Consider the following 26,476-nt stretch of genomic DNA (forward strand, 5'->3'; position numbering starts at 1 on the left):
GATCTACAAAAACAAACAAATAACTACATGGAGACAATGTTTTAGACAAGAGCAACTTTTCACAGCGGAGTTACACCTTCTGGAAAGTATGGCATTTATGAACAGAAAGCCTCACAAGCTCACGGTGGTACAAAGGGCTCCAACTAACACTTTACTGGGCTGCCATGCCAGTGCAGGAAGAGTTTGCCAGTGGTGGCTATGGGAGCAGTGTGAGGCCCTCTGTCGGTTTGGGTCCAAATCCTGAGGGCGTTTCTCATTCCCCACTCAGTCAGGCTTCTAATGAATCGGAGAGCTCTGCCTGTAAGGACTTCAGGAGCTGTCCTCCAATGTAACTCACTCTCTAGCTTGCAATCTTGAACCAGGTTGGGGCCCAGTGCTTACTTTGTGTGTTGGGCCTCAAGCAATTGTTTTATTTTCCTAACTGTCTGGCAAACCCCGCGGTGCTGGGATTATGAACTGCCAAGTCTAGGGACTCAGCCCTGGCAAGAATTAATCACTGCCAGGGCCACTTCAGGAGCATTTGGGGCGGTCCCTGAGGAAAGCTGGTCAGCCAGACCTGGGGGGCTGCAATGGCTCCTGCCTGGTTGACAGAAGGAACAGGGAAGCGGTGCCAGCAGCCTTGTCTCTCTGGCCGGCAGCCAGTCACATTCCTTGCTGTGCCCTAGGAGCATGGAGCCAGCCCGGGATGACAGCGCGAGCCCCCACCCGCCCCGCATTCCTCAGGGCAGGCCAGGGTGTGCTGCCCGCGCGGGCTGCAGGGAGACGCAGCGCGAGCCTCAGAGGTCCCGCCGGGGCGGTGGTGGGGAAGCTGCGGGTCACTGACGAGCTCCCGGGCATGTCCCCAGCGCCCCGGGCCCTGCCCTGCTCCCCCGCGCGCTCCCTGCCCGCCGTCTGACCCTCCCGCGCTGGGCTTGGCGGATCCCGTCCACGAGGCTCGTCTCGGCGGAGCCTTTAGGGCCACCCGGCGACCTGGCGATGACTCAGTGCTGCCCGCCGGGCTGGGGGAGCCGCGCCGGGATGCTGCAGCCGGCGGCCTAGTGCGGGAGGCGGTCGCTAGGGCCCGCCGCTCAGCCGGGCGAAGCAGCTGGAGCGTCTGAATCTGCTGAGGGCGAAGCAATGAGCGCGAGGGCCCTGGCGAGTGTCCTTTGGATGGTGCTGCTGGCGCCGTGGAGACTCTGGCACCGGGCTGATGCGGGCTGCTCCGAAGAGAGAAGATGCTGCCCTGGCCGGGACCCAAGCTGCGCCAGCACCGGCTGGAGGATGGACAGAGTCTATGGGACCTGTTTCTGTGATGAAGCCTGCAGGCTCACTGGGGACTGCTGCTATGATTACTCGCAGGCATGCCCAGGTAGGTCAGTCAGCACCCAACCCCGGCATAGAGCAGGCAAGTGCAGGCAGCTGGGGTTTGATAGCTATCAGCTATTCATGCTCCCAATGTTGCTCAGTACAATAACTGTACCCCTTCTACCTGCATTTCCTTCCACCTGAAGCTTTAGTGAGTAGCAGTAGAGTAAGCCCGTTTTCTTCCCATTCTTACAGGGTGCGAGTCACAATAGAATAAAGAATGCAAAGAAGTGACTCAAAGTGACCAGTTATTTCTTACGGTGCAGGGGTGCAGCTCAGAGAAACAAACTTCCATTCCTTTGCAAAGTTTAGTCCAGGAGAGGTACTGCATTGGCGTTATTGTTTATGATGATGTAAAGATAGTATAAAAATGATGGAAGGATAATAAGAACATTTTTTGTTGCATCTTGGTGGCTTATGCACTTGATGTTCCACCTGATTTTTTGTTTGTTTGTTGCTTGTTTGTATTAGGGAATGGGCGTAAGATGATGTGAACGAGGCTCTGACTTTTCCTTAGAATGCAAAACACAGTGGGGCAAATTCAGCATTGGTGTCACTCACCCTCAATCTGTGAAGTGACAGGGATGGATTTGGCCCAGTGTGAACATAGCAGCTAGGAGTTGCATTAAGCAGAAAAGTGAGACTGAAGAATCTTTTCACCTATCCCTCCACACAGCATTGGATGTGTATTCCGATTCTGGTTCAACAGTAGTTGCTGTGCCTGGAATTTGCCTGCCCACTTTTATGTACCCCATAAAATGCTATGGATCTTATTTTTAAGCCATAGTCTAATTTCTCTCCTGCTGTAAAGGAGTTACAATGAGGATGTAGGACCACAAAGCTAATGGAGTCACACCAGAGATAAATTTGCTCCAATATGTTTTGTTGGGCTGACTGGTGATGCTGTCTAGCTTAGTTACTTATAGAGCTCACATCACCTAGTATCTGAGTGCCTTACAATAATGTTTAATGTATTTATCCTCCCAACACCATTGTGAGGAAGGGCAGTGTTATTGTCTCCATTTTATGGCTGGGAAACTGAGGCATAGAGAGTAAGTGATTTGCCTAAGGCCTCACAGGAAGTCTGTGGTAGAGCAGGAACTTGAACCCAGGTCACCTAAGTCCTAGGCTTGTGCCCTAATCACCAAACCAGCCTTTCTTTACTCCGAAAACTACCAGAGAAGAAACAGTTGCAAGAAGATATAACACAGAATGCATCAACTGCAGTTTTAAAAGATGGTATAATTACATGTAATGTCAGGCTGGAAAAACAGTGGGTGGAACATCAACAAATCGATGTCTGTGGTCATTGCACTTGCTCAAGAAAACAAACTGAGCTGTTTATGCACAACTTCGACAGGAGCAATCATGTAAAGACACTGAATCAACATTAAAAGAGTTAAAATCCGGTTAAAAACTTCCATGAGGCCCAAAAAGAGAAATGAGCTGATTTCTAGCTATGTGATTTCTCCATGTATGACCTCTTGGCAATATATGTTTAAAATTCAGGTATACTTTGAAAAGGGACTCAGTAAAAATAGCATTGTGGGGTTCCATGTTTAAGGTGCTCATTAAGATTTAGTCTTGGATTAAGCCGGTATTTTTAACTCACATATCACCAGTTACATACAAAGTGTCTGCATTTGGAACTTAAGTTTATAGTTCTGTTGATGATGCACGAACCAGAATGGAATCCAGCTCACTCTACCATAGCTGTACAGGCTCTGCAGAGCTAGCAAAAACAGAAAATAGTAAACTTCTACTTTTGTCCCTCAAACTGCTGGGACTCAAGGAAGAGATCTGTTGGATAAGAATGTGCCATTTTTCTAAAGTCACTTTTCGTACTATGATTGCACTGCAGTGATGCATTATTTGAAGCTCATGGAGAGAACATGGGTGGAGAGCAGTAACAGACCATATACAGAGAGGAAAGAAGCAACTATCACATGAAAAAAAGGAACTGGAAATTTGGTTGCAAATTCTGTTGCTCTTGTAGGTGGCTGTTACTCAAGAGGATCTAGTAACTGCTACTTTCTATCTATAGGCAAATTACATAAATTACAGAATTTATAAAGCCTTAGCTTTATATGAGGAAGGGAACCCTTTTGTGTCCATAGATGTGAAGTTGGAGGTTCTGCCACATCCATGTCCTCCCCTTCCATAAACCCCACAGGGCAGCACGATGGGAGAGGAAGCATTGGGGAAATACACATTGTCCATCTCCTCCTGCCTCTCCCCCATCACAAGGAAACTCACCAAAAAGCATGCATTCACTTTTTGTGGTGTCTCTCTGTGCAACGGCACCCTCTCTTTTAATGAAACAGTAGAGTCCATACTAGCAGAAAACTGGGACAAAGGGAGGCCAGGCAGGGATCTTGGGGGATTCAGCAGTTATGGGGTGAAGCCCCTGTTCATTTTAAGAAGAGGAACAGGGGCCAGACCCCACCTCCTTGATGGAATGAGTTGGAGGAATCCCCTCCTCTAGAATGCCTAACATGAGGGATTTCCCACAGGTAGGCGCAGTCTGGCCATAAGCTAAAAGACCTGGAACTGAAGAGACCAAAATGGGAGAATGTAGCTTAATCTTCACAAAGTTAAAGAGAACCTCTGAAAAGCTTCCATGGAAATAGTTTGAAGACATTATGAGCTACTGTTTGAGGGCTTCAGAGGGAGAGACTTGCTAGGAATGTGATATAGGATGACCCTGCTTACTGAAAGCATCCCTGGAAACTAGTAGAGGAACACAATATACTTGGAGTACAAGTGTCTGTAAAGTCCTGGAGAGAGAAGAAAGATGAAGATGGCTAACAAAAATTGGCTGTGAGCTAACAAAAGGCCCTGATCTTGAGAGATGCTGTTTGCCTGCAACTCCCAATTAACTCAGGAGCCAGGCATGCAGAAGCATCGACAAGTCTCATTTGAAAAGGGCAGATAACTACAAACTCAGGCCAGAAAGTGCAACTATAAAACAAATTTAATTGAGCTCATCTTTTCAATAAAAAGAAAAGGAGGACTTGTGGCACCTTAGAGACTAACCGATTTATTTGAACATAAGCTTTCGTGAGCTACAGCTCACTTCATCGGTGCCACAAGTACTCCTTTTCTTTTTGCGAATACAGACTAACAGGGCTGCTATTCTGAAACCCATCTTTTCAATGTGAATGCTCAGAAATACTCTACAACTCCAACAAACACTGTACTGTGTTTTACTTTTCAAAAATCCAAATATTATTTCAGTGGAAGTTTGTATCATCCTCAACAGTCTAGGGCTAGGAAGACATTACATTTTGCAAATCAATAAACTTATCTGTACTTGATTAGTTACGCATGCATGTGTGCACACACACATTTAGAAACACTGAGATATATGCACAAGAAACAGCGTCAGCAAGATGGTTCTGAGTAGTTCAGAAGTTTTGAAACCACCCAAAATGGCATTAAAATCAAGAAAATAGATTGAAATATCGTGAGCATCCCTTTGTATGGATGCGCAAAGGTTGAAAGCAAAGAACCTGAAGTTAGAATGCTTTCAGGAGAGGAATGGGGTAGAGGTAATTTGGGGGAATTCCTATCATGTATAGCACTTTTGTCATCCCACCCAACATCTACGTTTTAAGCTATAGCATTTTTGTCATTCCATCCCTGTCAGCACTGCAAATTTCTGATTCTACTGGACAAAGTACTTTGGGAATTACAGAAATAGTTAAAATGCCCACCATCTTCGAATCTGCATAATTAACAAATATATTAAGACGTACAAAAGCACTGCCCTGAAATAACAGTAAAGGTGAGCGAGAAACCAGCGAAAGAAACGCCATTCTAAAGCTGCCAAGTCAAGTGTTAAGGTCTGTTGTACCTAGACATTGTATCACGCCTGGTACTCTATAAAGAGCTGCTCTGGTATGGTGTGGGCTGCAAAACCTATGTACAGGGATTTTTAAATTAATTTCCATACAGTGTTAACAATGCTGAAAGGATGTTTGGTTGAGCAGCAGCACTTTACACAGAGCTGTGCACTGGGGCAGCAGAGTGTTCACCAGGATTTGGTCACAGTGTCAACCAGACCCCTGTCAGGGACACACAAAAGTGGTTAAGGCTGGTTGAAGGAGGGGTGGGGCCAGGGCACCCTCATAAAGCCATCTCCTGAGTAGCCTCCTCCACTAGCAAGTTAAAACTACCCTAGTCTGGTGGGTGGCAGCCCATGGAACCCCAGGAGAATCAGGTGGTTACTGGAGAGCACAAAAGGCAACATCTGGGCCTTGTGGAAGACAGATAGACAGACGGACACAATGAAGAGACTAATACATTTCACTCTCCACCTCCCCCAGTTCTCCCCATTTTCTGTTACTTAAAGAATCGTTGAGACCCTGAAATACTTCTGTGAACGAACATCTTGATTCTCTGTCTGCATTAGCAATGATAACATAACTAATAGATTTAGGTCAGAGCTCATGCGTTGCAAGATGTTTTCTAAATAAGCTTTATAACTTTCTTCAGCAAAGGAACACAGAAGGGAATAAATACTGTCTGGGATTTTGATAGCCATTAATGACCTCATAAATGTTATTAATGAGCTTTTTACGATGACAACATAGAACAGCAATTTCTAAAGTGGGAGTAAGGTCTGCACTTGTGACTATATAGTGCTATATGAAAAGAGGTGCTGGACAAGATTAATATAAATTAAGCTGTAAATCTTCCCCGTGTCTCAACATTTAATTAGGAAATATGGGGAAAATAATGATCCAGAACATGTGGTGTACACTGTGTACATGTGGTGTACACTGAAGGGAAAATGTAGATGGATGGGGGGGAAATTAATTTAACCACTATTGGAATAAGGGCTACATTTCAAAATAATTCAAAGTGAATCTGAGGCACAGTGCCCAATAACTGTAACATGATTTATATTTTGTTCCTCAAACACCATATTGAAAAGCTATCTGTAAAGGATTAGAAAAAGAAAAGCAAAATATGATTAATATCTGAAAATGACATGCAGACAAAATTAAAACTTTACACAAACTTAAGAGATTTCCAAATCAGTAATAAACTATAATGATAATATGCTCACCATTATGTTTTATAATAGTTACTGAGCTGGAATTCCAGTTACACAACACTGAATACTATTTTATTGAGAAAATAACAGCACCAGAAAACTTGACATTGATATTTGATGATGTTTTGGGAGGAAACATGATCTAGTGGATAGGTCGCAAGACCCCAGTGGAGTTAAAAGACCTGGGTTCTAATTCCAGTTGCACCAATGGCCCAAGGTGACCTTGGGCAAGGCACTTCACTTCTCTGTGCCTCTGTTTCCCTGCCTGCCTTTTGTCCACCTTTTTATTTGGACTGTAAGATCACTGGGGCAGAGACTGTTTCTCGCTATGTGTTTGTACTTAGCACAATGGGGCCCTGATCTCAGATGGGACCAGAAGGTGCTATCATAATACCAACATATACATGTAAAACAACATTTTAAAAAATTGGCTGTGAGTGAAGTCTAGATGTAGGTTGTAAGGAAACTGAGATGTTAATGGCTCTGGAACTGTCACTACAGAATGATTAGAAAAAAGGAAAAATAGCTCCTATGTGGTACCATAGTATAAGTTTTGCAAATTTTAATGAAAGGGCTAAATTCTAACCTTGGATGTATGTATGCAGTTCCCATAGGACTTGGTGCTTAGATGTGAAATGAATACTAATTGCATTAAAAAAAATCCCAGAGAAAGAAAATTAATACTGAAGATGGGTCTGATCCTAAGCCCAGGGAAGTCAACGGGAATCTTTCCATTGACTTCCATGGGCTTTGGATCAGGTTGTGTGAGAAAAAATTACAGTATCCTGTATCCTAAATACAGAAAATATTGTAAGGGCAATAACGATTCTAACAGACAGATATTCTTTTGTGCTTAGTACATTCCATTCCCTTTTCATATACAGGTGTAGAGAGTCTTACCCCGTGGCCTGTGCATGACCCCATGGACAAACTCTCTGCTTGTCACGTATGCCTTATAGGCTTTTTGTACTGCATTCATTTGTCTAGGAAAAAAAAAGATTGATGCCTAACGTTAAAGCAATTAAGATTCTGTTAAACACCTACTACACAGGACATGACATTTTGAGCTATGTTTCAGAGTAGCAGCCGTGTTAGTCTGTATCTGCAAAAAGAACTGGAGTACTTGTGGCACCTTAGAGACTAACAAGTTTATTAGAGCATAAGCTTTCATGGGCTACAGCCCACTTCATCGGATGAATAGAATGGAACATATAGTAAGAATATATATACATACATACAGAGAAGGTGGAAGTTGCCATACAAACTGTAAGAGGCTAATTAATCAAGATGAGCTATTATCAGCAGGAGAAAAAAACTTTTGTAGTGATAATCAAGGCGGCCCATTTAGACAGTTGACAAGAAGGTGTGAGGATACTTAACATAGGGAAATAGATTCAATATATGTAATGACCCAGCCACTCCCAGTCTCTATTCAAACCCAAGTTAATGGTATCTAGTTTGCATATTAATTCAAGCTCAGCAGTTTCTCGTTGGAGTCTGTTTTTGAAGCTTTTCTATTGCAAAATTGTCACCCTTAAATCTTTTACTGAGTGGCCAGAGAGGTTGAAGTGTTCTCCTACCGGTTTTTGAATGTTATGATTCCTGATGTCAGATTTGTGTCCATTTATTCTTTTGAGTAGAGACTGTTTGGTTTGGCCAAAGTACATGGCAGAGGGGCATTGCTGGCACATGATGGCATATATCCAGTGGTGAGCTGCCAAAATCTTAACAACCGGTTCCCTATAAGAAGTTCTGATTTAAGGGATGTGTCTCTGTCCTGCCCCCTCCCACCCCCCCCAGGCTCCATCGTGCCCCCCAGGCTCTGTCCTGCCCCCCCTGCCCCCCCAGGCTCCCTCCTACCTCCCCATCTCTCCAGGCTCTGTCCTGCCCCCTCCCGCCCCCTCAGGCTTTGTCGTGCCCCCTGGCCCTCCCCAGGCCCATTCTCCATCCCAGGTGCCTGCTGGTGGTGCAGGCGTCCTGCAGCCCTTGCATCAGTGGGGTCGCTCCTGGCATGTGGGGCGGCAGCTCCCTGCAGGCAAAGGCTGCCGTCTGCCCGACTCCCCACCACGGGATGTGAGCATCCCCGAGTGGTGGAGGCCTGACAGCCCCACAGTGCAGGAGCGGGAGAGAGTTGGGGGTGGTGGGGGGCTCACCCCAGCACGCCCAAGGCAGCCCCCAGCCATGGCACCAGCCGGCGCCCCCCGACTCCTGGGGCAGAGGAGGCTGCTGCTGCCAGGGGCCTGGCTCCCTGGCCCTACGCAGCGCCCAGTCACATGGTGCCTGATCTCCCTGCCCAGCGGGGCCAGTCGCGCTTCCTGGGCCAGGCAGGAAGCAGCATGGAGCTCGGCCGCGGCTGCTGAGCGAGGCGGCATCGGATTGGCCTCTGTGCGCAGGGCCCCAAAGCGGCTGCCCGGATGGCTGCGCAGCGCAGGTACCAGCCACAGCACAGCACCTTCCCCGAGACAGGATGTGGGGCCCTGCAGCCCTTCCATAGCCCCGCAAACGGCACTGCTCCATGCACCCCCCTCTAGCACCGAGCCCCTTCTCCAACAGCCCCCTTCTATAACACTGAGCCCTACACCATGCACCCTCCCTAGCGCCGTGAGTTGGGGCCCCTTTGGCCTGGGGGGCTGCACCAGCCGAGCCCCAGCGTGGCTGGGACTTTCTGGGGTGGCGACTGCCTACCCAACCCCCCCATTCCCCGTCTCTTGACCGCCCCCTCAGAACCTCTGCCCACTCCAGCTGCTCCCTGCCCCTTATCCAACCCCTCCTCCCAGCCCTGGCCTGGCCCCCTTACCATGCTGCTCAAAGCGGCAGGAGCTGCAGAGCTGCCCAGGAGCGGTCCAGAGCGCTGGCGTCCGCGGCGCGGCATGCTGAGGCTCTGCGAGAGGAGGGAAGGCGGGGGAGGGGATGGGGGAGCCTCCCCGGCCGGGAGCTCAGGGAGCCGTAACAACCGGTTCTAAAACCGCTTCTAAATTTAACAAGCGGTTCTCGGAAACCGGTGCGAATTGTCTCCTGCTCACCACTGCATATGATCACATTGGTAGATGTGCAGGTGAACAAGCCCCTGATGGCGTGGCTAATGTGATTAGGTCCTATGATGGTGTCACTTGAATAAATATGTGGACAGAGTTGGCATTGGGCTTTGTTGCAAGGATAGGTTCCTGGGTTAGTGTTTTTGTTGTGTGGTATGTGGTTGCTGGTGAGTATTTGCTTCAGGTTGGGGGGCTGTCTGTAAGCGAGGACTGGTCTGTCTCCCACGATCTGTGAGAGTGAGGGATCATTTTTCAGAAGAGGCTCTAAATCTTTGATGATGCGCTGGAGAGGTTTTAGTTGGGGACTGAAGGTGTTGGCTAATGGCATTCTGTTATTTTCTTTGTTGGGCCTGTCCTATAGTAGGTGACTTCTGAGTACTCTTCTGGCTCTGCCAATATGTTTTTTCACTTCAGCAGGTGGGTATTGTAGTTTTAAGAATGCTTGATAGAGATCTTGTAGGTGTTTGTCTCTGTCTGAGGGATTGGAGCAAATGTGGTTGTATCTTAGAGGTTGGCTGTAGACAATGGATCGTGTGGTGTGTCCTGGATGGAAGCTGGAGGCATGTAGGTAAGTATAGGTCAGTAGGTTTCCAGTATAGGGTGGTGTTTATGTGACCATCGCTTATTAGCACAGTAGTGTCCAGGAAATGGACCGCTTGTATGGATTGGTCTAGGCTGAGGTTGATGGTGGGACACAAGCGGTCCATTTCCTGGACACTACCTATCCTGAAAAATAATCCCTCACTCTCACAGTGGCCCTGCTCCCTCCCCCCGTCAGACCAATCTGGCAGGGCACTTGGCCCCGCATATCCCCCCCTATGAGTTGCCTCTGACAGGGGATGGCAAGAACTTGGAAGTGTGATGTTATGTGGAGATAGCTGTGTATTTGAAGGAGGGATTTAAAGAAGCCCTGAACGTCACTTGGCTCACAAACAGAAGGGATCATTCCAAGTGCTAAGGTGCAGCATGGAAGGAGGCACTAGATTAGATGTGTAAAGAAAACCCCAGTGAATGGGGGAATTATCATCATCCTCATTTTTACAGCTGAGGAACATTAGGTGACTTACCCAGGGTCACACAAGACATCTATACATGAGGCAGGAATTGAACCATTTTCTTGAGTCCTAATTCAATGCTTTAACCACAAGACTATCTTTCTTCTCAAGAGGAGAGAAGGAAGAAATAAAAGCAGGGGAAACATTGAATTGCACCTCTAGTGAGAACAAGAAACTTGAATTTGAGATGGAAGAAGAGAGGAGACCAGTGAAGACATCTGAAGAGGGAATGACATGGGCAAAATGGCAGGAGAGGAAAATAATTTTGCCACACCCCTTTGGACAAAATGGATGGAGATGAGCGGAAATAGGGTGCTGGACTAAACTCATCAGGGATGCAAGTTCACTGACGTCAATGGACTTGCATCAGGTGCAAATTTGGCCCTATGGGACCACTCCTGTGAGTAAGAGGAGCAAGATTTGTCCTGATCATATAAACAAGTGGCACTGTGTAAGTTATTAGAGAGCAAAGAGTTGAGGCCCGCATTTCTCCACTCAGTCACAGAAGATATTTGCATCAGTTAAAAACCCATTATCCGCGGGACATTTCTGGTAATGTACATAATCATCTCATGAACAGAATTTAAAGACCTATACAATCCATTGTGACAATTTAACAAATAAATATGTAGCAGGCCATACAGGCACAGTTTTCGAAATCTGTAACTCTCAGTGTCTCGGTGAGATGAGGCCATGGAAAGCTGAACTCATGCCAGTGTGTCACGCTGGTGTGGGTTTGTCTAATGTAAGATGGCTGTTAAAGGGCAAACAAAGCAAAGATCTCTTCATTAGGCAGTTTCTTACCCTGGGATAACGTATCCATGACCTGCTTCTGGAATCTGGGAAACAAGCTGCTAAAACTTTTCTTTCAGGCAGCTTGCAGAGTATCTGTATCCACCAGGGACATCTTTTCTGATCTGTTGTCCATGCTTTTACAGGTAAAACAAGACAGAGCTACTGTTTTGTCAAAATTTGAATGAGAAATCCAAGGGAAAGGGAAAATATAGAGCAGAAAGAAGCTTATCATGTTAATATAGAGGAGAGATGCAAGGAAGATGTAATCCTTAGTGGGTGCATCCAGAGAAGGAAGCATTGCAGATAAAGAAAGAGATAGTTTGGAAGAATCAGATATAACAGATCCATTACTAAGAATTTCTGCAGGCAATATCATTGAGTGACCTTTGAAAATTTAAAAGCTGGTTAGTGTATCACCTAAATTCTATCTTCTACATATCACAAGCACTTTCACCCTGAAAGGCTTTTTCTCAAGTGATCAACATGAGGTCTTATGGTCCAGTCTTTACAGCCTGCACTGATTCAGAGGGCTGCCTGATCCATCCAATATATCTATACAGAGGCATAAAAAGTATGAAAGGCCATACTTGGGCTAAACATTCCAGCAGGTGTCAGAAGAATTCTGTATAATACAAAACAAAAGTGTTATCTAATTGAACAGTGTTTTCCTTTTTTCTTTGATTGAAATCACCTCTGAGTTGAGCATGTTCTGGTATTTCTCCTCAGACAATATTTCTATGCCATAAACTCATTTTACCTGGTGAAAAATGAACTCCACTAGAACCTTGGAAAAGTAAAGACTGTATTAGTCTGGTTTGAGGTAGGACATACAAACACAACAGGATTTATAAGCGTTCTGTGAAAACGTGGCATATGTGCTATTTATTGAATGGTATTCCTACAATTCTGAGGGAATTGCTTTGAAAAATAATTTTTCTTCTGAATCAAAATCTGCTTTCAAAACAATGGCTCTTTTTCCCCCAGAAGATGCTTTTGGAAAGGTTTGAAGTGGAGCTGTGTGAACACTTCCACGTATGATTCATAAGGCATTCGTGAATTTGTGCATGAGAACTGGCCATTAACTGTATGACCTATGTGTCACTTTAATTCTCTGTGCCTCCATTTTCCCATCTGTAAAATGGAATAATGACAGAGGGCTTTGGAATCTAAGATGACAGGCATTATATAAGTGATAAGTATTTTGTCTCCAGTAAATTTAGTGATATCAAGTCTTCATATTTATATTAACAGAACTAGATCAAAATCAGAACTTCTTCAGACAACCCTTAGTGCACCTTTATCTAAGACAAATAAAATGGCCTAACAAACAAAACAAACTATCAAAACAAAGCTCTTGTAGAATATCTGTATTGTAGGAGCCTTTCAGTAAGAACAAAATTTCCATGCAAAGAAGCATGCATAAGAGGTACTATGTGAAAGTGATAAAGAAATTAAGGAATATGTTTATACAATTTTATTTAAAAAATGGAATCAGGTATTGCAATCATACCCTAGCTTGTGTCACTTAACAGGTACTTGGGGAGGCATTTACACATTCACTGCCTTGTTCATTAATAAAGGTTGTGGAGCTTTGAGCTTCGTGGATGGAAGATACTATGGAAGTACAGTGTCCTAATGATTATTATTGGTCAAGTCTGATGTTTAATGGTCTTAGATGGCACCCAAAGCTTGTAAAATTGAGATTTGCAATATGATGTCAAAATACAATAGCCTGTTTACAGTCTGGAGGGACCCAGAGGCATTTTGGATTAAACAGAAATTCTTAACATTGGAATTCATAGAACTTTGGTTTACCTGTGTTGCTATTTTCAAACCTCTTGCCTTAAGCTGCTTCACTTTGTTGCTTTTGCCATTCAGTGTCTGTTCAAAAGTGATGATTCTTGGAAGTAACAGACTAGGAATACAGTAGTCTGTGGCCACGTCTACTCTATGGGGACTATAGCGGCATGGCTAGGGTGCCATATCTATGCTGGCATAACCCTGTATTGTAGGCACAGCTTACACTGACAGAAGGTTTTTTCCCATCAGTGTCAAAACACCATCTCCCTGGGTGATGGCAGCTAGGGCAACAGAAGCATTTGTCCATTGACCTAGCTGTGTCTACACCAGGGCTTAGGTCACTATAGCTATAGCATTGAGGGGTGTGAATTTTTCACACTACCGAGCACCATAGCTATGTCAAGCTAAATTTTAAGTGTAGGCCAGGCCTGTGTCTGCCTCCATGCATCTTTTCCCCAACTAAAGAATAGTGCCTGCTTGGAGTTCCTCCTCCCTCTATCACTCAAACTGTCACTGACACTTTCCCCCTCAAAACCCAAAGAAAGAACAAGTGGCAGCATGTCAAAGAGTGTTTATTGTTAGGGGTATGTGGCCTTTGAAATACAGAGGCGCAATTTCTAGGGACAGTATTGGCTCCAGTGTGGTGCTTAATAATAATGGGAAACATTGACAAATTTAAGGTATTGTAAAATATTCTATTGTTATCTAAGGGAACTTGTGGGGCCAAATTTGTAATTTTGTGCATCACCTTGTGAATTGTCACTAAATTGTGAAAAGGAAAAGGACATGAAGGCAGAGAAGGGGTAACCAAAGTGTACAGAAATTAAAATGAATTCCACTCACACCCTGCTCTCAGTTATATTAGAGTAATGCCATTGGAATTACACTAATCTAAATCTACAGTAACAGTAGAATCTAGGCACATCAGTCAAAAAGGGTTAGAGAAATTTGAACTGTGTTCTTTGGGAAATGATTAAAAGGGGATCTCAATAATATATATTCTTATACAATAGTCTGAGGTGAATCAAGAGGAAAAGTGTTATTACAAGGCAATTTGACCTAGTGTCATGCACAGCAAACAGGGACCACTCAACATAAACAAAAGGAAAACAAAGTGGAGGCAGAATTTCTACCAACTTTGGGAATAAGTTACCAGCAGCAAGGTCATCTTGAAAAAAATGATTATAAAAATGGGAAACCAGTAACTCCAAGGAGGGAGGGGGTGAAGAGCATATGCCCCCTAACTCCGCTGTTTTACGTTTTATTTCTCTCCTCCTTTAAACCAAATTTAGCAATACAGGAATCGCCATACTAAATCAGACCACAGGTCCTTCTAGTCTAGTATCCTGTCTCCAGCATGGCCAGCACCAGATGATTTAGAGAAACGTGAAAGAAACCCTGAAGCGGGCAACTATGGAATAATCTTCCCAAAGAGAAAGTTTCATCTTAAACCCCTCAGTAAAGGAGCATTCCCAGAGGGCCTTAATATTAGAGTTGTTAGAGGGTGCTACTGTAATACGATAGTGGTATTGACTGCTAGTAATATTCAAATATTGCTTTGTAGCTCTTCCGTGCATCGTTGGGGAGTGGAGTCACTGGAGTGGCTGTGCAGAGCAGTGTAAGCCTAATTTGCGAATGCGTAGGCGCTATGTGAAGCAGGAACCTAAAAATGGTGGGGAACCTTGCCCCCTACTTGAAGAGAAGTCTGGCTGCCTGGAATACTTGACTTACCAGGGGCAGGACTGCGGACATGAATACGGTACTGTCACTCTGATTTATTTGAATTGCCCTGATGTCTTTTGTCACCACTTAATAGTCGTCCCCCACACCCTCCAGGCATTGATGACAATAAGTTGCAGTTACAGTCTACATAGTACAAATGCATTTTAAAACTTTGAGAGAGACAAGGTGGGTGAGGTAATATCTTTTATTGGACCAACTTCTGTTGGTGGATGGGGACAAGCTTTGAGCTTCACAGAGCTCTTCTTCTGGTCCTCAGACCTCCCTTTTAAAACTTTATCTTTTACTTTCATATAATTTCATAGCTGCTTATTCTTTCTGACTTAAATATTTACTTGGACATTTTGGGCCAGGTTTGGATTTCGGTGACAGTTAGGAATGCTCCACATCTCATAGGAGGCTCCTAACATCTTGCAGCATCAGCCCCAATAAAAAGGAAACAATGTGTATAAGGTGAATGCACCTCACCTAAATGACATAAGATATATTATTATTGGAAGTGTTTACAAGGAGTTTATTGTACAAAGAACTACAACTACATGTTCCCCTTCACTTTCCTGACTTAGGCCACTCAATAGTTTTTAAACCCATCTTACAATGTACTCCTTTAAGCACTTGCACTAATGTGTCAGACATACAAAACTGGCACTCCTAACTGGATGCTCCAAGACCGTATCCAACATATCTCCAAACAGCTGGGACCCTGAAAGGGAAGAGTGAGGAAACAAAGCTTGGAGGAAATATCCCCATCCCAGAGACAGATCCAGAGAGCATTCTGAGCCAGTGCAGAAGCACCTAAGTTGGCTCCAAAGGAAAATGGAAGCTTGATACGGGTTGTTGAGGGGATTCAACTGAGATGAGGTACTTCAAGAGGTTCCTACATACCATAAAGGGCAGCTTGAAGCAAATGGCTTTTCCCCCTCAGATCTTCATGAGCCATTGGGATGGTCACTCTAGAGGCGTATGAGGCATAGATTATAGTAGCTGTCTGAGTGCCACTTCCATGTACATTGTTAAATAACTGCCCCTTCTACTTACCTGTACATGGAATCACAAAAGGAGGTTAGCCTCCAGAAGTAGGTGCATGGGCTTAAAATGGAAAGCCACCAATAAATCCACCTTCTGGTGGGACAACCACAGTTTATGGAAGTCAGTGTTCAACCTGCAGTGCCTGAGTAAGTTATTGTTGAATCAAGAGTGCTAACTTTATTTCCACCATCTTCCCAACAGAGAGGGAGGTAAGCAGAATCACCCCAGAGAAGCTGCCTTGGGAAGAAAATAGGGAGTCTCGCTGCTCCATTGGAGACCATGACATTTTTGTTGTGTGCGTGACCACGGAACCCTATTCCTCTCAAGTGACCTTCTGAGGGTATTTTTACAATGAGAGGGACAGTTCGGTGATCCAGATCCAAATCTAGCTCACTGCCTTTGGGAGGTTCTTCAAGAAGGGAAAATGAAGGACAAGGCTTTTCTTACCTCTAGGATCAATAGGTCATGGTAGAGCCAGGAGCTCCCTTACTAAAGAAGGAAAATTGTCTTAGCTGTGAGGTAAAAGGATCCTTTGCAAGGGAGGCAGCAGAAACCCAGTTTATCTTTGCTATGGCTCCAAGATGAAAGAACTCTCATGAAAATAGAGGGGTTAGGGTAGTTCTAGAGACAGCATCCCCCTACCTCCCAGAAGTCCTTTTGAGCCCCAGTCCTCCTAAAAATCCCTTGGGACCTGTCCTGCTGGTGTCTATAATCCATAGGGAGCTGCTGGAATGTGGGTCTTCTTCAGAATCATGCACCCTGTGGCTCAGGCCTGGCTGTTGCACTTACATGAAAGGTAGAGAGTGTGTGTGTGTGTGTGTGTGTGAGAGAGAGAGAGAGAGAGAGAGAGAAGGGGATGCAGAAAAAGCCTGCTGCCAAAAGGTTGCAGTGGGAGGGACACAAGAATGACATTTTAAGCCCTTCTCGCCTGGCTCTTTCCTTTGTACTCCTGTTCTGTGACAGTCTGGAGCCTCTTTTGGGCATGGAGGAAGGTGGCATCTTAGACACAAGCAAACTTCAGCTGCTTGCAGTAAAGCAGGAAAATAACTGACCTGCACGCAGGGCTGGGGAGGCATAGGATACAGAAGTCCTGCATCTGGATTGACTACCCCTGCCTTGTGAACAGATGAAAACAATTATTTACCCATTCAGCCATACTAGTGGAAATGGGAACAGAGTAGAGGCAGAAGCAAATGAAGGCCTTTGTAGCTGAACTGGAGATACAAAGGAAGTTAAGCTGCTATGTTTCCTTGTCTTTGTAGAAGGTTAGAAGCAATTTTTCAAAGGTTTTTTCCAATCTATGCACCAACAAAATGAATGTGCATGTGTTCTTGCAACAAATTGGGTACTCAGGCATGCGATTCATTGACTTGCACATGTGGCTGTCCAAACAAAATGAGGATGTGTGGTTTGCATGGTATCAGATGCCAGGTTAGTGGTTTATATGAAATGAATTTGTGTCAATCCAGTTCCTACTTAATAGGTGCCCATAGCAGCACCAAAAAAGAAAAAAAATCCAGTTCCAGTTGGCACAATTGGCAGTTTATTTGCTAGGACTGAATGGGCATGGAAACCGTTACATCTTGGCCCAGTGCCCCTTCTGGATGATCATCAGTCTGTTGTAAGTGGACCCAGCTGCTGGATCACACATGCTCAGGCCCCCTGGGTCTGGGTAGTCTAGTCACTGTTCTGCATCTCTAGGGTGCACTTGAAGGCTGACCTCTTGTTTGAGCCCTTCCTTGGAATGTGGGACTTCACAATCCAGTCACCCTAGTCCAGCAGTGCCACTCACTAAAATTTGGCCCAGCTGCCCCCTCATCCAGGGGACAGGCCAAATGTGAACAGCACTGAAACTCCCTGTGCCAGGGACCAGGTCGCAATGCCTGGAGTGGGAGTCAACCCAGTTGGACCCACACGACAGAAGCTGCTGCTGTGGGGTGAGTGCAGGATGGGCTTGCTCTGCAACTCCCCACTAGGGCTTCCCATTCCTCAGGGGCAGCACCCATCCCCACAAAACCCAGGCTTTCCACTCCCCAGGGGCAGGACTTGTCCCCTTTAGCCACTGGGAATGTTGGGAAGTATGATAGTCTCTGAAGCTCCCAAGCCCTCAGTTGCTCACATACACTCCCCCAGAGTTCTACCTAGCTGGGGGCATTTTGACTTCTAGTTTAACCCCTTTGGGGACAGTGTGAAAGCAAGGAACACAGGCTTAGCCACAGAATTTCTTAGCCACAGTCACTGTACTATTAAAAGGCACTAGCAAGTACAGAACTGTCCAAAATAAAAGTCCTGAGATCTCACCCCTTCTGAGTCAAAAGTCATCAGGAGAACCCTACCCATTGCTGTAGTGAGTGTCCACACTGAAGTGCTGCAGCAGTGTTTCAAATGTAGACAAACCCTGACTCTCTTCTTTTGGCCATATGGCCATTGGCAGCCTTGTCTCTTTCCCTCTCCAAGATCCTGTGTTGAAAATTTGTTGTTCCATACCAGGGGTCGCCAACCTTTGGTACCCGGCCCATCAGGGTAAAGCCGCTGGCGGGCCAGTTTGTTTATGTGGAGTGTCCGCAGGCACGGAGCCCCTCAGCTCCCATGGGCCGCGGTTCGCCGTTCCTGGCCAATGGGAGTTGCGGGAAGCGGCACAGGCCAAGGAATGTGCTAGCCACTGCTTTCTGCAGCTCCCATTGGCCAGGAACGGCGAATTGCGGCCAGTGGAAGCTGCGGTGCTCAGTGCCTGGGGACGCTCCACATAAACAAACCGGCCTGGCCCACCAGCGGCTTCATGCTGACAGGCTGGGTGCCAAATGTTACCGACCCTTGTTCCATACCAGGTGCATGGGCCAGAAGTTGAGAGACAGTCAATGGCCCTAGATTGTTGTCTTGATGGCTTCTCAGAGACTGTCTTTCAATGATGTGTCAAGCATTTTTCCGGGCAAGTAGCTGACTGGAATACTTCATAACTTTTATAGGTCTACACTTAAAACACTGCACTGGGGCAGCTGCGCTACTGTAGCACTTTAATGAAGACGCTATATGCTGACAGGAGAGAGCTCTCCCGTAGGTGGTAGCTATGTCAGTGGGAAAAGCTCTCCTTCTGGCATAGTGCTGTCTACACCTGTGCTTCGGTTAGTATAACTGTGTCGCTCAGGGATGTGGATTATTCACATCCCTCAGGGACGTAGTTATACCAAAGTAATTCTGTAGCGTAGATCCGCCTCCCCTTTTTTTAGGCAGTTAGCACATAACACAAAATGGAGGTCTAATTGAAAATGAAGGTTACAAAATGGAGATCACAATCTAAGGATATGTCTGTACTATGAAATTAGGTCGATTTTATAGAAGTCGATTTTTAAAAATCAATTTTATACAGTTGATTGTGTATGTCCCCACTAAGCGCATTAAGTCTGCGGAGTGTGTCCTCTATACCGTGGCTAGCATCGACTTACAGAGTGGTGTTCTGTGGGTAGCTATCCCACAGTTCCCGCAGTCTCTGCTGCCCATTAGAATTCTGGGTTAAGCTCCCAATGCCTGTTGGGGCAAAAACATTGTCGAGGATGGTTTTGGGTACATCGTCAGTCACCCCTCCCTCCCTCCCTCCCTCCCTGAAAGCAACGGCACACAATAGTTTTGCGCCTTTTTTCCTGGGTTACCCATGCAGATGCCATACCACGGCAATCATGGTGCCCACTCAGCTCAGCTGTGTGAGCATTGTAAACACCTTGCGCATTATCCTGGAGTATGTGCAGAACCGGGCTAAGAGATGCCAGCACGAGGATGATTGTGATGAGGACATGGACACAAACGTTTCTGAAAGCACGGGCTGTGGCAATTGGGACATCATGGCAGCAGTGGGGCTGGTTGATACAGTGGAACGCCAATTCTGGGCCCGGCTAACAAGCACAGACTGGTGGGACCATATAGTGTTGCAGGTATGGGATGATTCGCAGTGGCTGCGAAACTTTCGCATGCATAAGGCCACTTTCCTTGAACTTTGAGAGTTGCTTTCCCCCTGCCCTGAAGTGCAGGAATACCAAGATGAGAGCTGCCCTGACAGTTGAGAAGCAAATGGCGATAGCCCTGTGGAAGCTTGCAACACCTTACTGCTACCGGTCAGTCGGGAATCAATTTGGAGTGGGCAAGTCTACTGTGGGGACTGCTGTGATCCAAGTAGCCAATGCAATCTCTGACGTTCTGTTAACAAGGGTAGTGATTCTGGGAAATGTGCAGGTCATACTGGTTGGCTTTGCTGCAATGGGGTTCTCTAACTGTGATGGGGCAATATCCCTATCTTGGCACCGGACCACCTTGCCAACCAGTACATAAACTGCAAGGGGTACTTCTCAATGGTGCTGCAAGCACTGGCGGATCACAAGGGATGTTTCACATGGGATGGCTGGGAAAGGTGCATGAAGCTTGCATATTTAGGAACTCAGGGCTGTTAGAACAGTTTCAAGAAGGGACTTCCTTCCCAGACCAGAAAATTATCCCTGGGGATGTTGAAATGCCAGTAGTTATCCTTGGGGACCCAGCCTAGCCCTTGTTCCCATCAGCCTGGACAGTAGTAAGGAGCAGTTCAACTATAGGCTGAGCAAGTGTAGAATGTGCCTTTGGACATTTAAAAGCTTGCTGGTGCTGTTTGCTGACTAGGTTAGACCTCAACGCAACCAACATTCCCACTGTTATTGCTGCTTGCTCTGTGCTCCGTAATATCTGTGAGAGCAAAGGGGAGATGTTTATGGCGGGGTGGGAAGTTGAGGCAAATCGCCTGGCAGTTGATTTTGAGTAGCTAGACACCAGGGCGATTAGAAGAGCACAGCTAGGCAGACTGCGCATCAGAGAGGCTTTGAAAACCAGTTTCATGACTGGCCAGGCTACGGTGTGACAGCTGTGTGTATTTCTCCTTGCTGCAAACCTGCCTCCTTTGTTGATTTTAATTCCCTGTGAGCCAACCACCCTTCCCCCCTTCGATCACAGCTGGCAAAGGAAATAAAGTAACTATTGTTTTGAAACCATGCATTCATTCTTTATTAATTTTTTTAAAAAAGGGAGATAACTGACAAGGTAGCCCGGGTGGGGTGCGGTGCGGGAGGAGGGAAGGACAAGGCCACATTGCTTATTGTAGCTACACTACAAATCAAAACTGTTTGAATGACAGCCTTCTGTTGCTTGGGCCATCCTCTGAATGGAGTGGCTGGGTGCTCAGAGCCTCTCCCCCTCTGCGTTCTTGGGCATCTGAGAGAGGAGGACATGGAACTTGGGGAGGAGGGCAAGTGGTTATACAATGGATGCAGCGGGGGTCTGTGCTCTTGTTGGCTTTCCTGCAGCTCCAACAGATGCTTCATCATGTCCGTTTGCTCCCCCATTAGCCTCAGCATTGCCTCCTGCCTCTGCTGTTTGCGCTCACTTAATGCTTTCCTGGCCTCTGCCACTGAATGCCTCCGTGCATTAAGCTGTGCCCTATCAGTGTGGGAGGACTGCATGAACTCGGAAAACATGTCATCGCGAGTGCGTTTTTTTTTTCACCTTCCAATCTGCAATAACCTCAGGGATGGAGATGATAGGGGGAGCATAGACACATTTGCACCTGGGGAGAGATAAAAAGGGAGATTAAGATTTAAGACGATACATTTCTGAGAACAAAAGGGAGACTCTTTCACAGAGAATCAAGCAATTCACAGCAGACAGCACATGTGCTTTCAGTACAAGGTTGCATTTTGCCTTTTATATTGAGCGCCTGCCGGTATGGTGACACATCACACATGGCTGGGCAACAGAATTCAGTTTCCAGGCAGCCATGGTAAGCCTTTTGGTACGCGAGGTTGGCTTCTTCCGCCTTCATAACATGTGGGAATAGTTTCAAACTGCAGTGCCATCCTTTCCCATAGCAAGCAATGCCAGCTGGGTTTCACATTTAAAAGCAGGGGCTGTGGTTTTCGGGTGGATGTGCAGCACACACCTCCTCCCATCCCACCGCATGGCTATTCTCTGGGATGATCCCTTCACCCCTCCCCCCGCCGCGTGGCTATTCTCCGAGATGATCCCTTTTAGCCAAGCGCAAACAACCCAACATGAACGGGGTCCTTTTACTGGTGCCTTACAAAAATTCCCCTATTTCAAGCAGGTGACCATGAATGATCTCACTCTCCTGAGGTTAACACAGAAAGATAAAGACCGAATGTTGCTTGAATGCGACCAAAACCCAGGACCATTCGCTGCCATGCTTTGTGCTTGACATGGTAAAGTGTCCTACCGTGGAGGACGAAATAAGGCAGCCCTCCCCAGAAGCCTTCTGCAAAGGCTTTCAGAGTACCTTCTGAAGAGCTTCACGGAGATGTCCCTGGAGGATTCCCACTCCATCCCCAGATACGTTATCAGACTTTTCCAGTAGCTGTATTGGCTGCGAATGCATCCCAATTCTTCATGGAAAATCAAACATTAAACACTATTGCTTTTAACCTGGTACTGTAGTTACAAATGTGCACTCACCAGAGCTGCCTTCTCTAGCTTCAGGGTCATGGATCCCGCCTTGGGAGGGTATTGGCTCCAGGGAGATGAAAAGGTCCTGGCTGCCGGGGAGAATGGATTCACTGCTTGCCTGCTGCGCATTCTCCTCCTCCTCCCCCCAAAATCCTCCTCCATGTTGTGTCAGAATCCCCCCTTGCAGGTGTCCACGGACAGTGGTGGGGTAGTGATAGGGTCTCCCCCTAGAATACCATGCAACTGACCATAGAAGCAGCATGTATGGGACTCTGACCCAGAGCGACCATTTGCCTCCTTTGTCTTTTACCTGAGCTCCTTAACTTTCACGTGGCACTGCTGTGTGTCCCTGTTGTAGCCTCTCTCCACCATGCCCTGTGCGATTTTGGCATATATATTAGCATTTCTTCTTTTTGATCAGAGTTCGACCTGCACAGATTTTTCTCCCCATACAGCAATTAGATCCAGTGTCTTCCTTTCGCTTCATGCTGGAGCTCATTTGCAATTCTGGGGGGACTGCATGGTCACCTGTGCTGCTGAGCTCGCCACACTGACCAAACAGGAAATAAAATTCAAAATTTCCTGGGGCTTTTACTGTGTACCTGGCTAGTGCATCGGAGTTGAAAGTACTGTCCAGAGCGGTCACATTGGAGTACTCTGGGATAGCTCCCGGAGGCCAATACCGTCGAATTGCATCTGCACTACCCTAAATTTGACCCAGCAAGGTCGACTTTAGCGCAACTTCCCTCGCCAGGGAGGAGTACAGAAGTCAATTTTAAGAGCCCTTTAGGTTGACTGAACAGGGGTGGTTGTGTAGACATATTCATTTTAAAATCGACCTAACGCAGCTAAATTTGACCTAATCCCGTAGTGTAGACTGGGGCTAACTCAGACATTTCCCATTCTATCTCAGAGACTAGACTGCACTCATTCCTCATTCTGGAATAGAGGGACACTGGTAGGGTTGAGTAGAAAAGTTTGCTCAGGCTGTAAGTGTTTTCAATGAATCACTGACTTCCATCTCGGACATCTTTAATAAGCCATCATTTCTCTAATAAAGACAACATAATTGATGCTATAAATAAAATATAGATTAGATATCTGCCTTATTTCACAAAGGTTGTGTTCTCATTCTAACTATTTTTCCCCCTCAGTTCCTGCTTTCATAACTACCTCTGAATACAGTAAGGAAAGAAAAAGGCAAGCTGTCTCTCCACTATGGTCTTCAGATACAGAGGAAGCTGGGTAATCTCTCATGTACATTTTGGTCCTCTTGTTAAGTAGAAAGTATCTACACAGAACCATTTAATTTGATATGGAATAATTTAAGGGCAGCAGACAGCCCTAAATAACCACATACCTAATTTTTCTCCTGTACAGCATTTTCTGTGTCAGTCCAGGTCATTATTTTATTTGCTAACTATCCTGAACTAGACATTTATTGAGGTCATGGAAAATTTTGTAGAGTGACTGCTTTTTTAAAAAATAAAAATAAAAGCCAACACAAAGTCAAGTAAATCTGTAACTATGAGTAGCCTGAGAAATTATACATAGATTGCTGCATAAACAAAATTGGCGGAAAGTTCTAGTCCCAAGGGCTGCTCTATTAGGGCTGCGTGCCAGAAGCTGTACAAATATGTAGCTCACAGATCTGCTCAGCTCTGTCGCTGTCTCGAATGCTCTATCCTACTCGGTTTACCCTGGGCCAATGAAACCAGTAGGCATTCTGAAAACAATTAGTCATACATTGAGTTTTATCTTTTACCGTTAGATTAAAAATAGGAGTGATTGGGAGACTGTATCCTACTAAAGTGTTTCATCCTAATATAAAGAAACTTTGTACATTATGTGGTGTTTGGGCTGTGCATCAAATGTCAGAACCAAGGTCCATCATTTGGTCGTGGCTGAAAGGGTGTGCAACTTAGCCACTGTTCAGCAATCTCTTTCCTAAGCTCTGTATCACTAATACTTTTTGTATGATGCACGGATATGGCATAAAAGCGATTCACATCCTAATGTCTGACAAAGTTATGCTCATCAATACTAAAGCCAGTTAAAGTGGTACTATTTTTTCCCCCACCCCCATGCAGATATTGTGTGGAATTTAAAACTGAATCACTCTCTCACCATTGCACTGTGGAGAATCGGCCATATGCCCGCTGGATGCAGTATCTACGAGAGGGGTATACTGTGTGTGTAGCTTGCCAGCCTCCAGCTATGAATACTGGCAACCATCGTTGTTCTGGAGATGGCCTGGGTGCTGATGGGTAAGGATGGAAGATATATTTCAATTTTAGGAGTCTGAATGCTTTTTGTTAAGTAGTTTTAATATAAAACATCAAGCTCTGATTTCACTTACCTTCTATTCCGCTGGATCACACGAGAGAATGTAAGAATGCTCAGGGTTTAGGCAGTGGCTAAAGAGAAGTGAAATTGTGAAAAAGCAATGTAAAAGCTGAACTGAAATAGCTCACACTGACCAGCTGCAGTAGCTGAGATGATTTCTCCATTCTGCCCTGGCCTAGAAGGAACCCTTCTTCCAGGCCTAAATTCATTACATTAGGCTTTCTGATAGAACTTTATGCTTTATTTACAGTAGCTGCTGAGACCAGGGCCAAACTATTTAGTGATTTAGCAAGTACATATTAGAACTTTAAACATCTCCTTTTATTTTTAGATGAATGTCTCCAATGTCATGCAGCCAAGTGTAGTGGTTTTAAAGCTTTCGGATGAACTATGAAAAAGGAGGAATGGTGTAGTTTCTGTACTGAACAGAACTTGATGATACTGTAGGCTTACCACACTTTTTAAAGGGCCAGTGCTGTAATCTGAATTTGATCCCAAGCTCTAACAGTTAGAGAATAGCACATTACCCCATCAAACGCCATACAGCCAACGTGGTTAACCAAATGGATTCAAAATCATCTACTATTTGGAACAGATTTTAATCCAATTTTGTATTCTACGCATTCAAACTAAAATACTTAGTATATACTAACATGTATATTATGGTAGTGTTCAGTCACCGTAATGAGAATGGGCACTGTACAGAGAAAGGCCCTGCTCCAGAGAGTTTATAATATAAGGAATAAGATTAATTTATCTAGCCTTCAAAACAAAACATTCCTAATCAAGTCTGAGCTGTCAGTGTTATTTACTAAAAACATTGAATCTAGCACTGTAGTAAAAGTAAAGTTTATAGTTCAAAGAAAGTATTTGAAAACCTACATTCAATTATTTTTAAAAAAAGAAAAATAATTTACTGTCACATTTCAGAAATAAAGTTCTCCATTGGCAAGCTGTTGGTAATCTTCGGTGCCAAGGAACATGGAAGAAAGTTCGGCAAGTGGAACAATGTTCATGTCCTGTTGTGCATAGTTTTATTTTTACATAAAAGTTGGAAAGAGAACTTTGAAGAACAACATCCATGAACATCTTTAAATCAGTTTAAGACTTTGTGAAGCCACAAGAACTCTACTTTTCTGCTGTACTTGCTTGCTGAACCTTAATCGAATTTAAGACTTTAGGAGCCATTCTGGTTGAGTATGTTTGCCCTGTACCCAGATATTAAGATAGATCTTCTTGCTGCTGACTACACTCCAAGCTACCTTTTTTCTTTTTTGTAATTAAAAAGATTGAATGTCTCCAACGTGAGTAGTTTCAGTTCTTACCTCTTCATCTCTTACAAGGCACCCTTCACTATCAGAGGTATGGACCCTGCTCCACAGTAGGCAGGCTACTGTGCTCTGTTTACATGTGAGAAAAGTTACCCTCACCATTAATCCACTAGAAGTGCTTAAAGTGGACAATTGAGGAACTAGTACTGCATCTCAGTTCAAATCCTGTGACCCATCTCAGACAAGTCTAGGCAGCTATAGATATTATTGAACATTAGCCTTTTTGGCCACAGGATCACTGAGAGCTCATGCTTAGCTATTTGTCCACTACAACCCCTAAATCTTTTTCAGAGTCACTGCTTCCCAAGATAGAGTTCACCCCCATTGAGTAAGTATGGCCTATATTCTTTGTTCCTAGATCTATATTTACATTTAGCCTATTAAAAATGCACATTTCTTAGTATCTTAGAGGTCTGTATACTAATGTGAGAAGTATGGGGAATAAGCAGGAAGAACTCAAAACGC

The 26,476-nt window shown here is 45.2% G+C and overlaps 1 protein-coding gene across 1 annotated transcript; it reads left to right on the top strand.

Moving 5' to 3' along the window:
* The first annotated feature begins 1,116 nt into the window (after window positions 1-1,116).
* On the top strand, window positions 1,117-25,728 carry SBSPON (somatomedin B and thrombospondin type 1 domain containing). The gene is made up of 5 exons (XM_077810150.1): window positions 1,117-1,348; window positions 14,656-14,850; window positions 23,489-23,579; window positions 24,425-24,601; window positions 25,611-25,728. The coding sequence occupies exons 1-5, from the start codon at window positions 1,117-1,119 to the stop codon at window positions 25,726-25,728; spliced, it is 813 nt and encodes a 270-aa protein (XP_077666276.1).
* Window positions 25,729-26,476: the final 748 nt, after the last annotated feature.

Source organism: Eretmochelys imbricata, chromosome 2 (assembly GCF_965152235.1).
Source record: "Eretmochelys imbricata isolate rEreImb1 chromosome 2, rEreImb1.hap1, whole genome shotgun sequence".
In the NCBI taxonomy this organism is placed as follows: domain Eukaryota; kingdom Metazoa; phylum Chordata; order Testudines; family Cheloniidae; genus Eretmochelys; species Eretmochelys imbricata.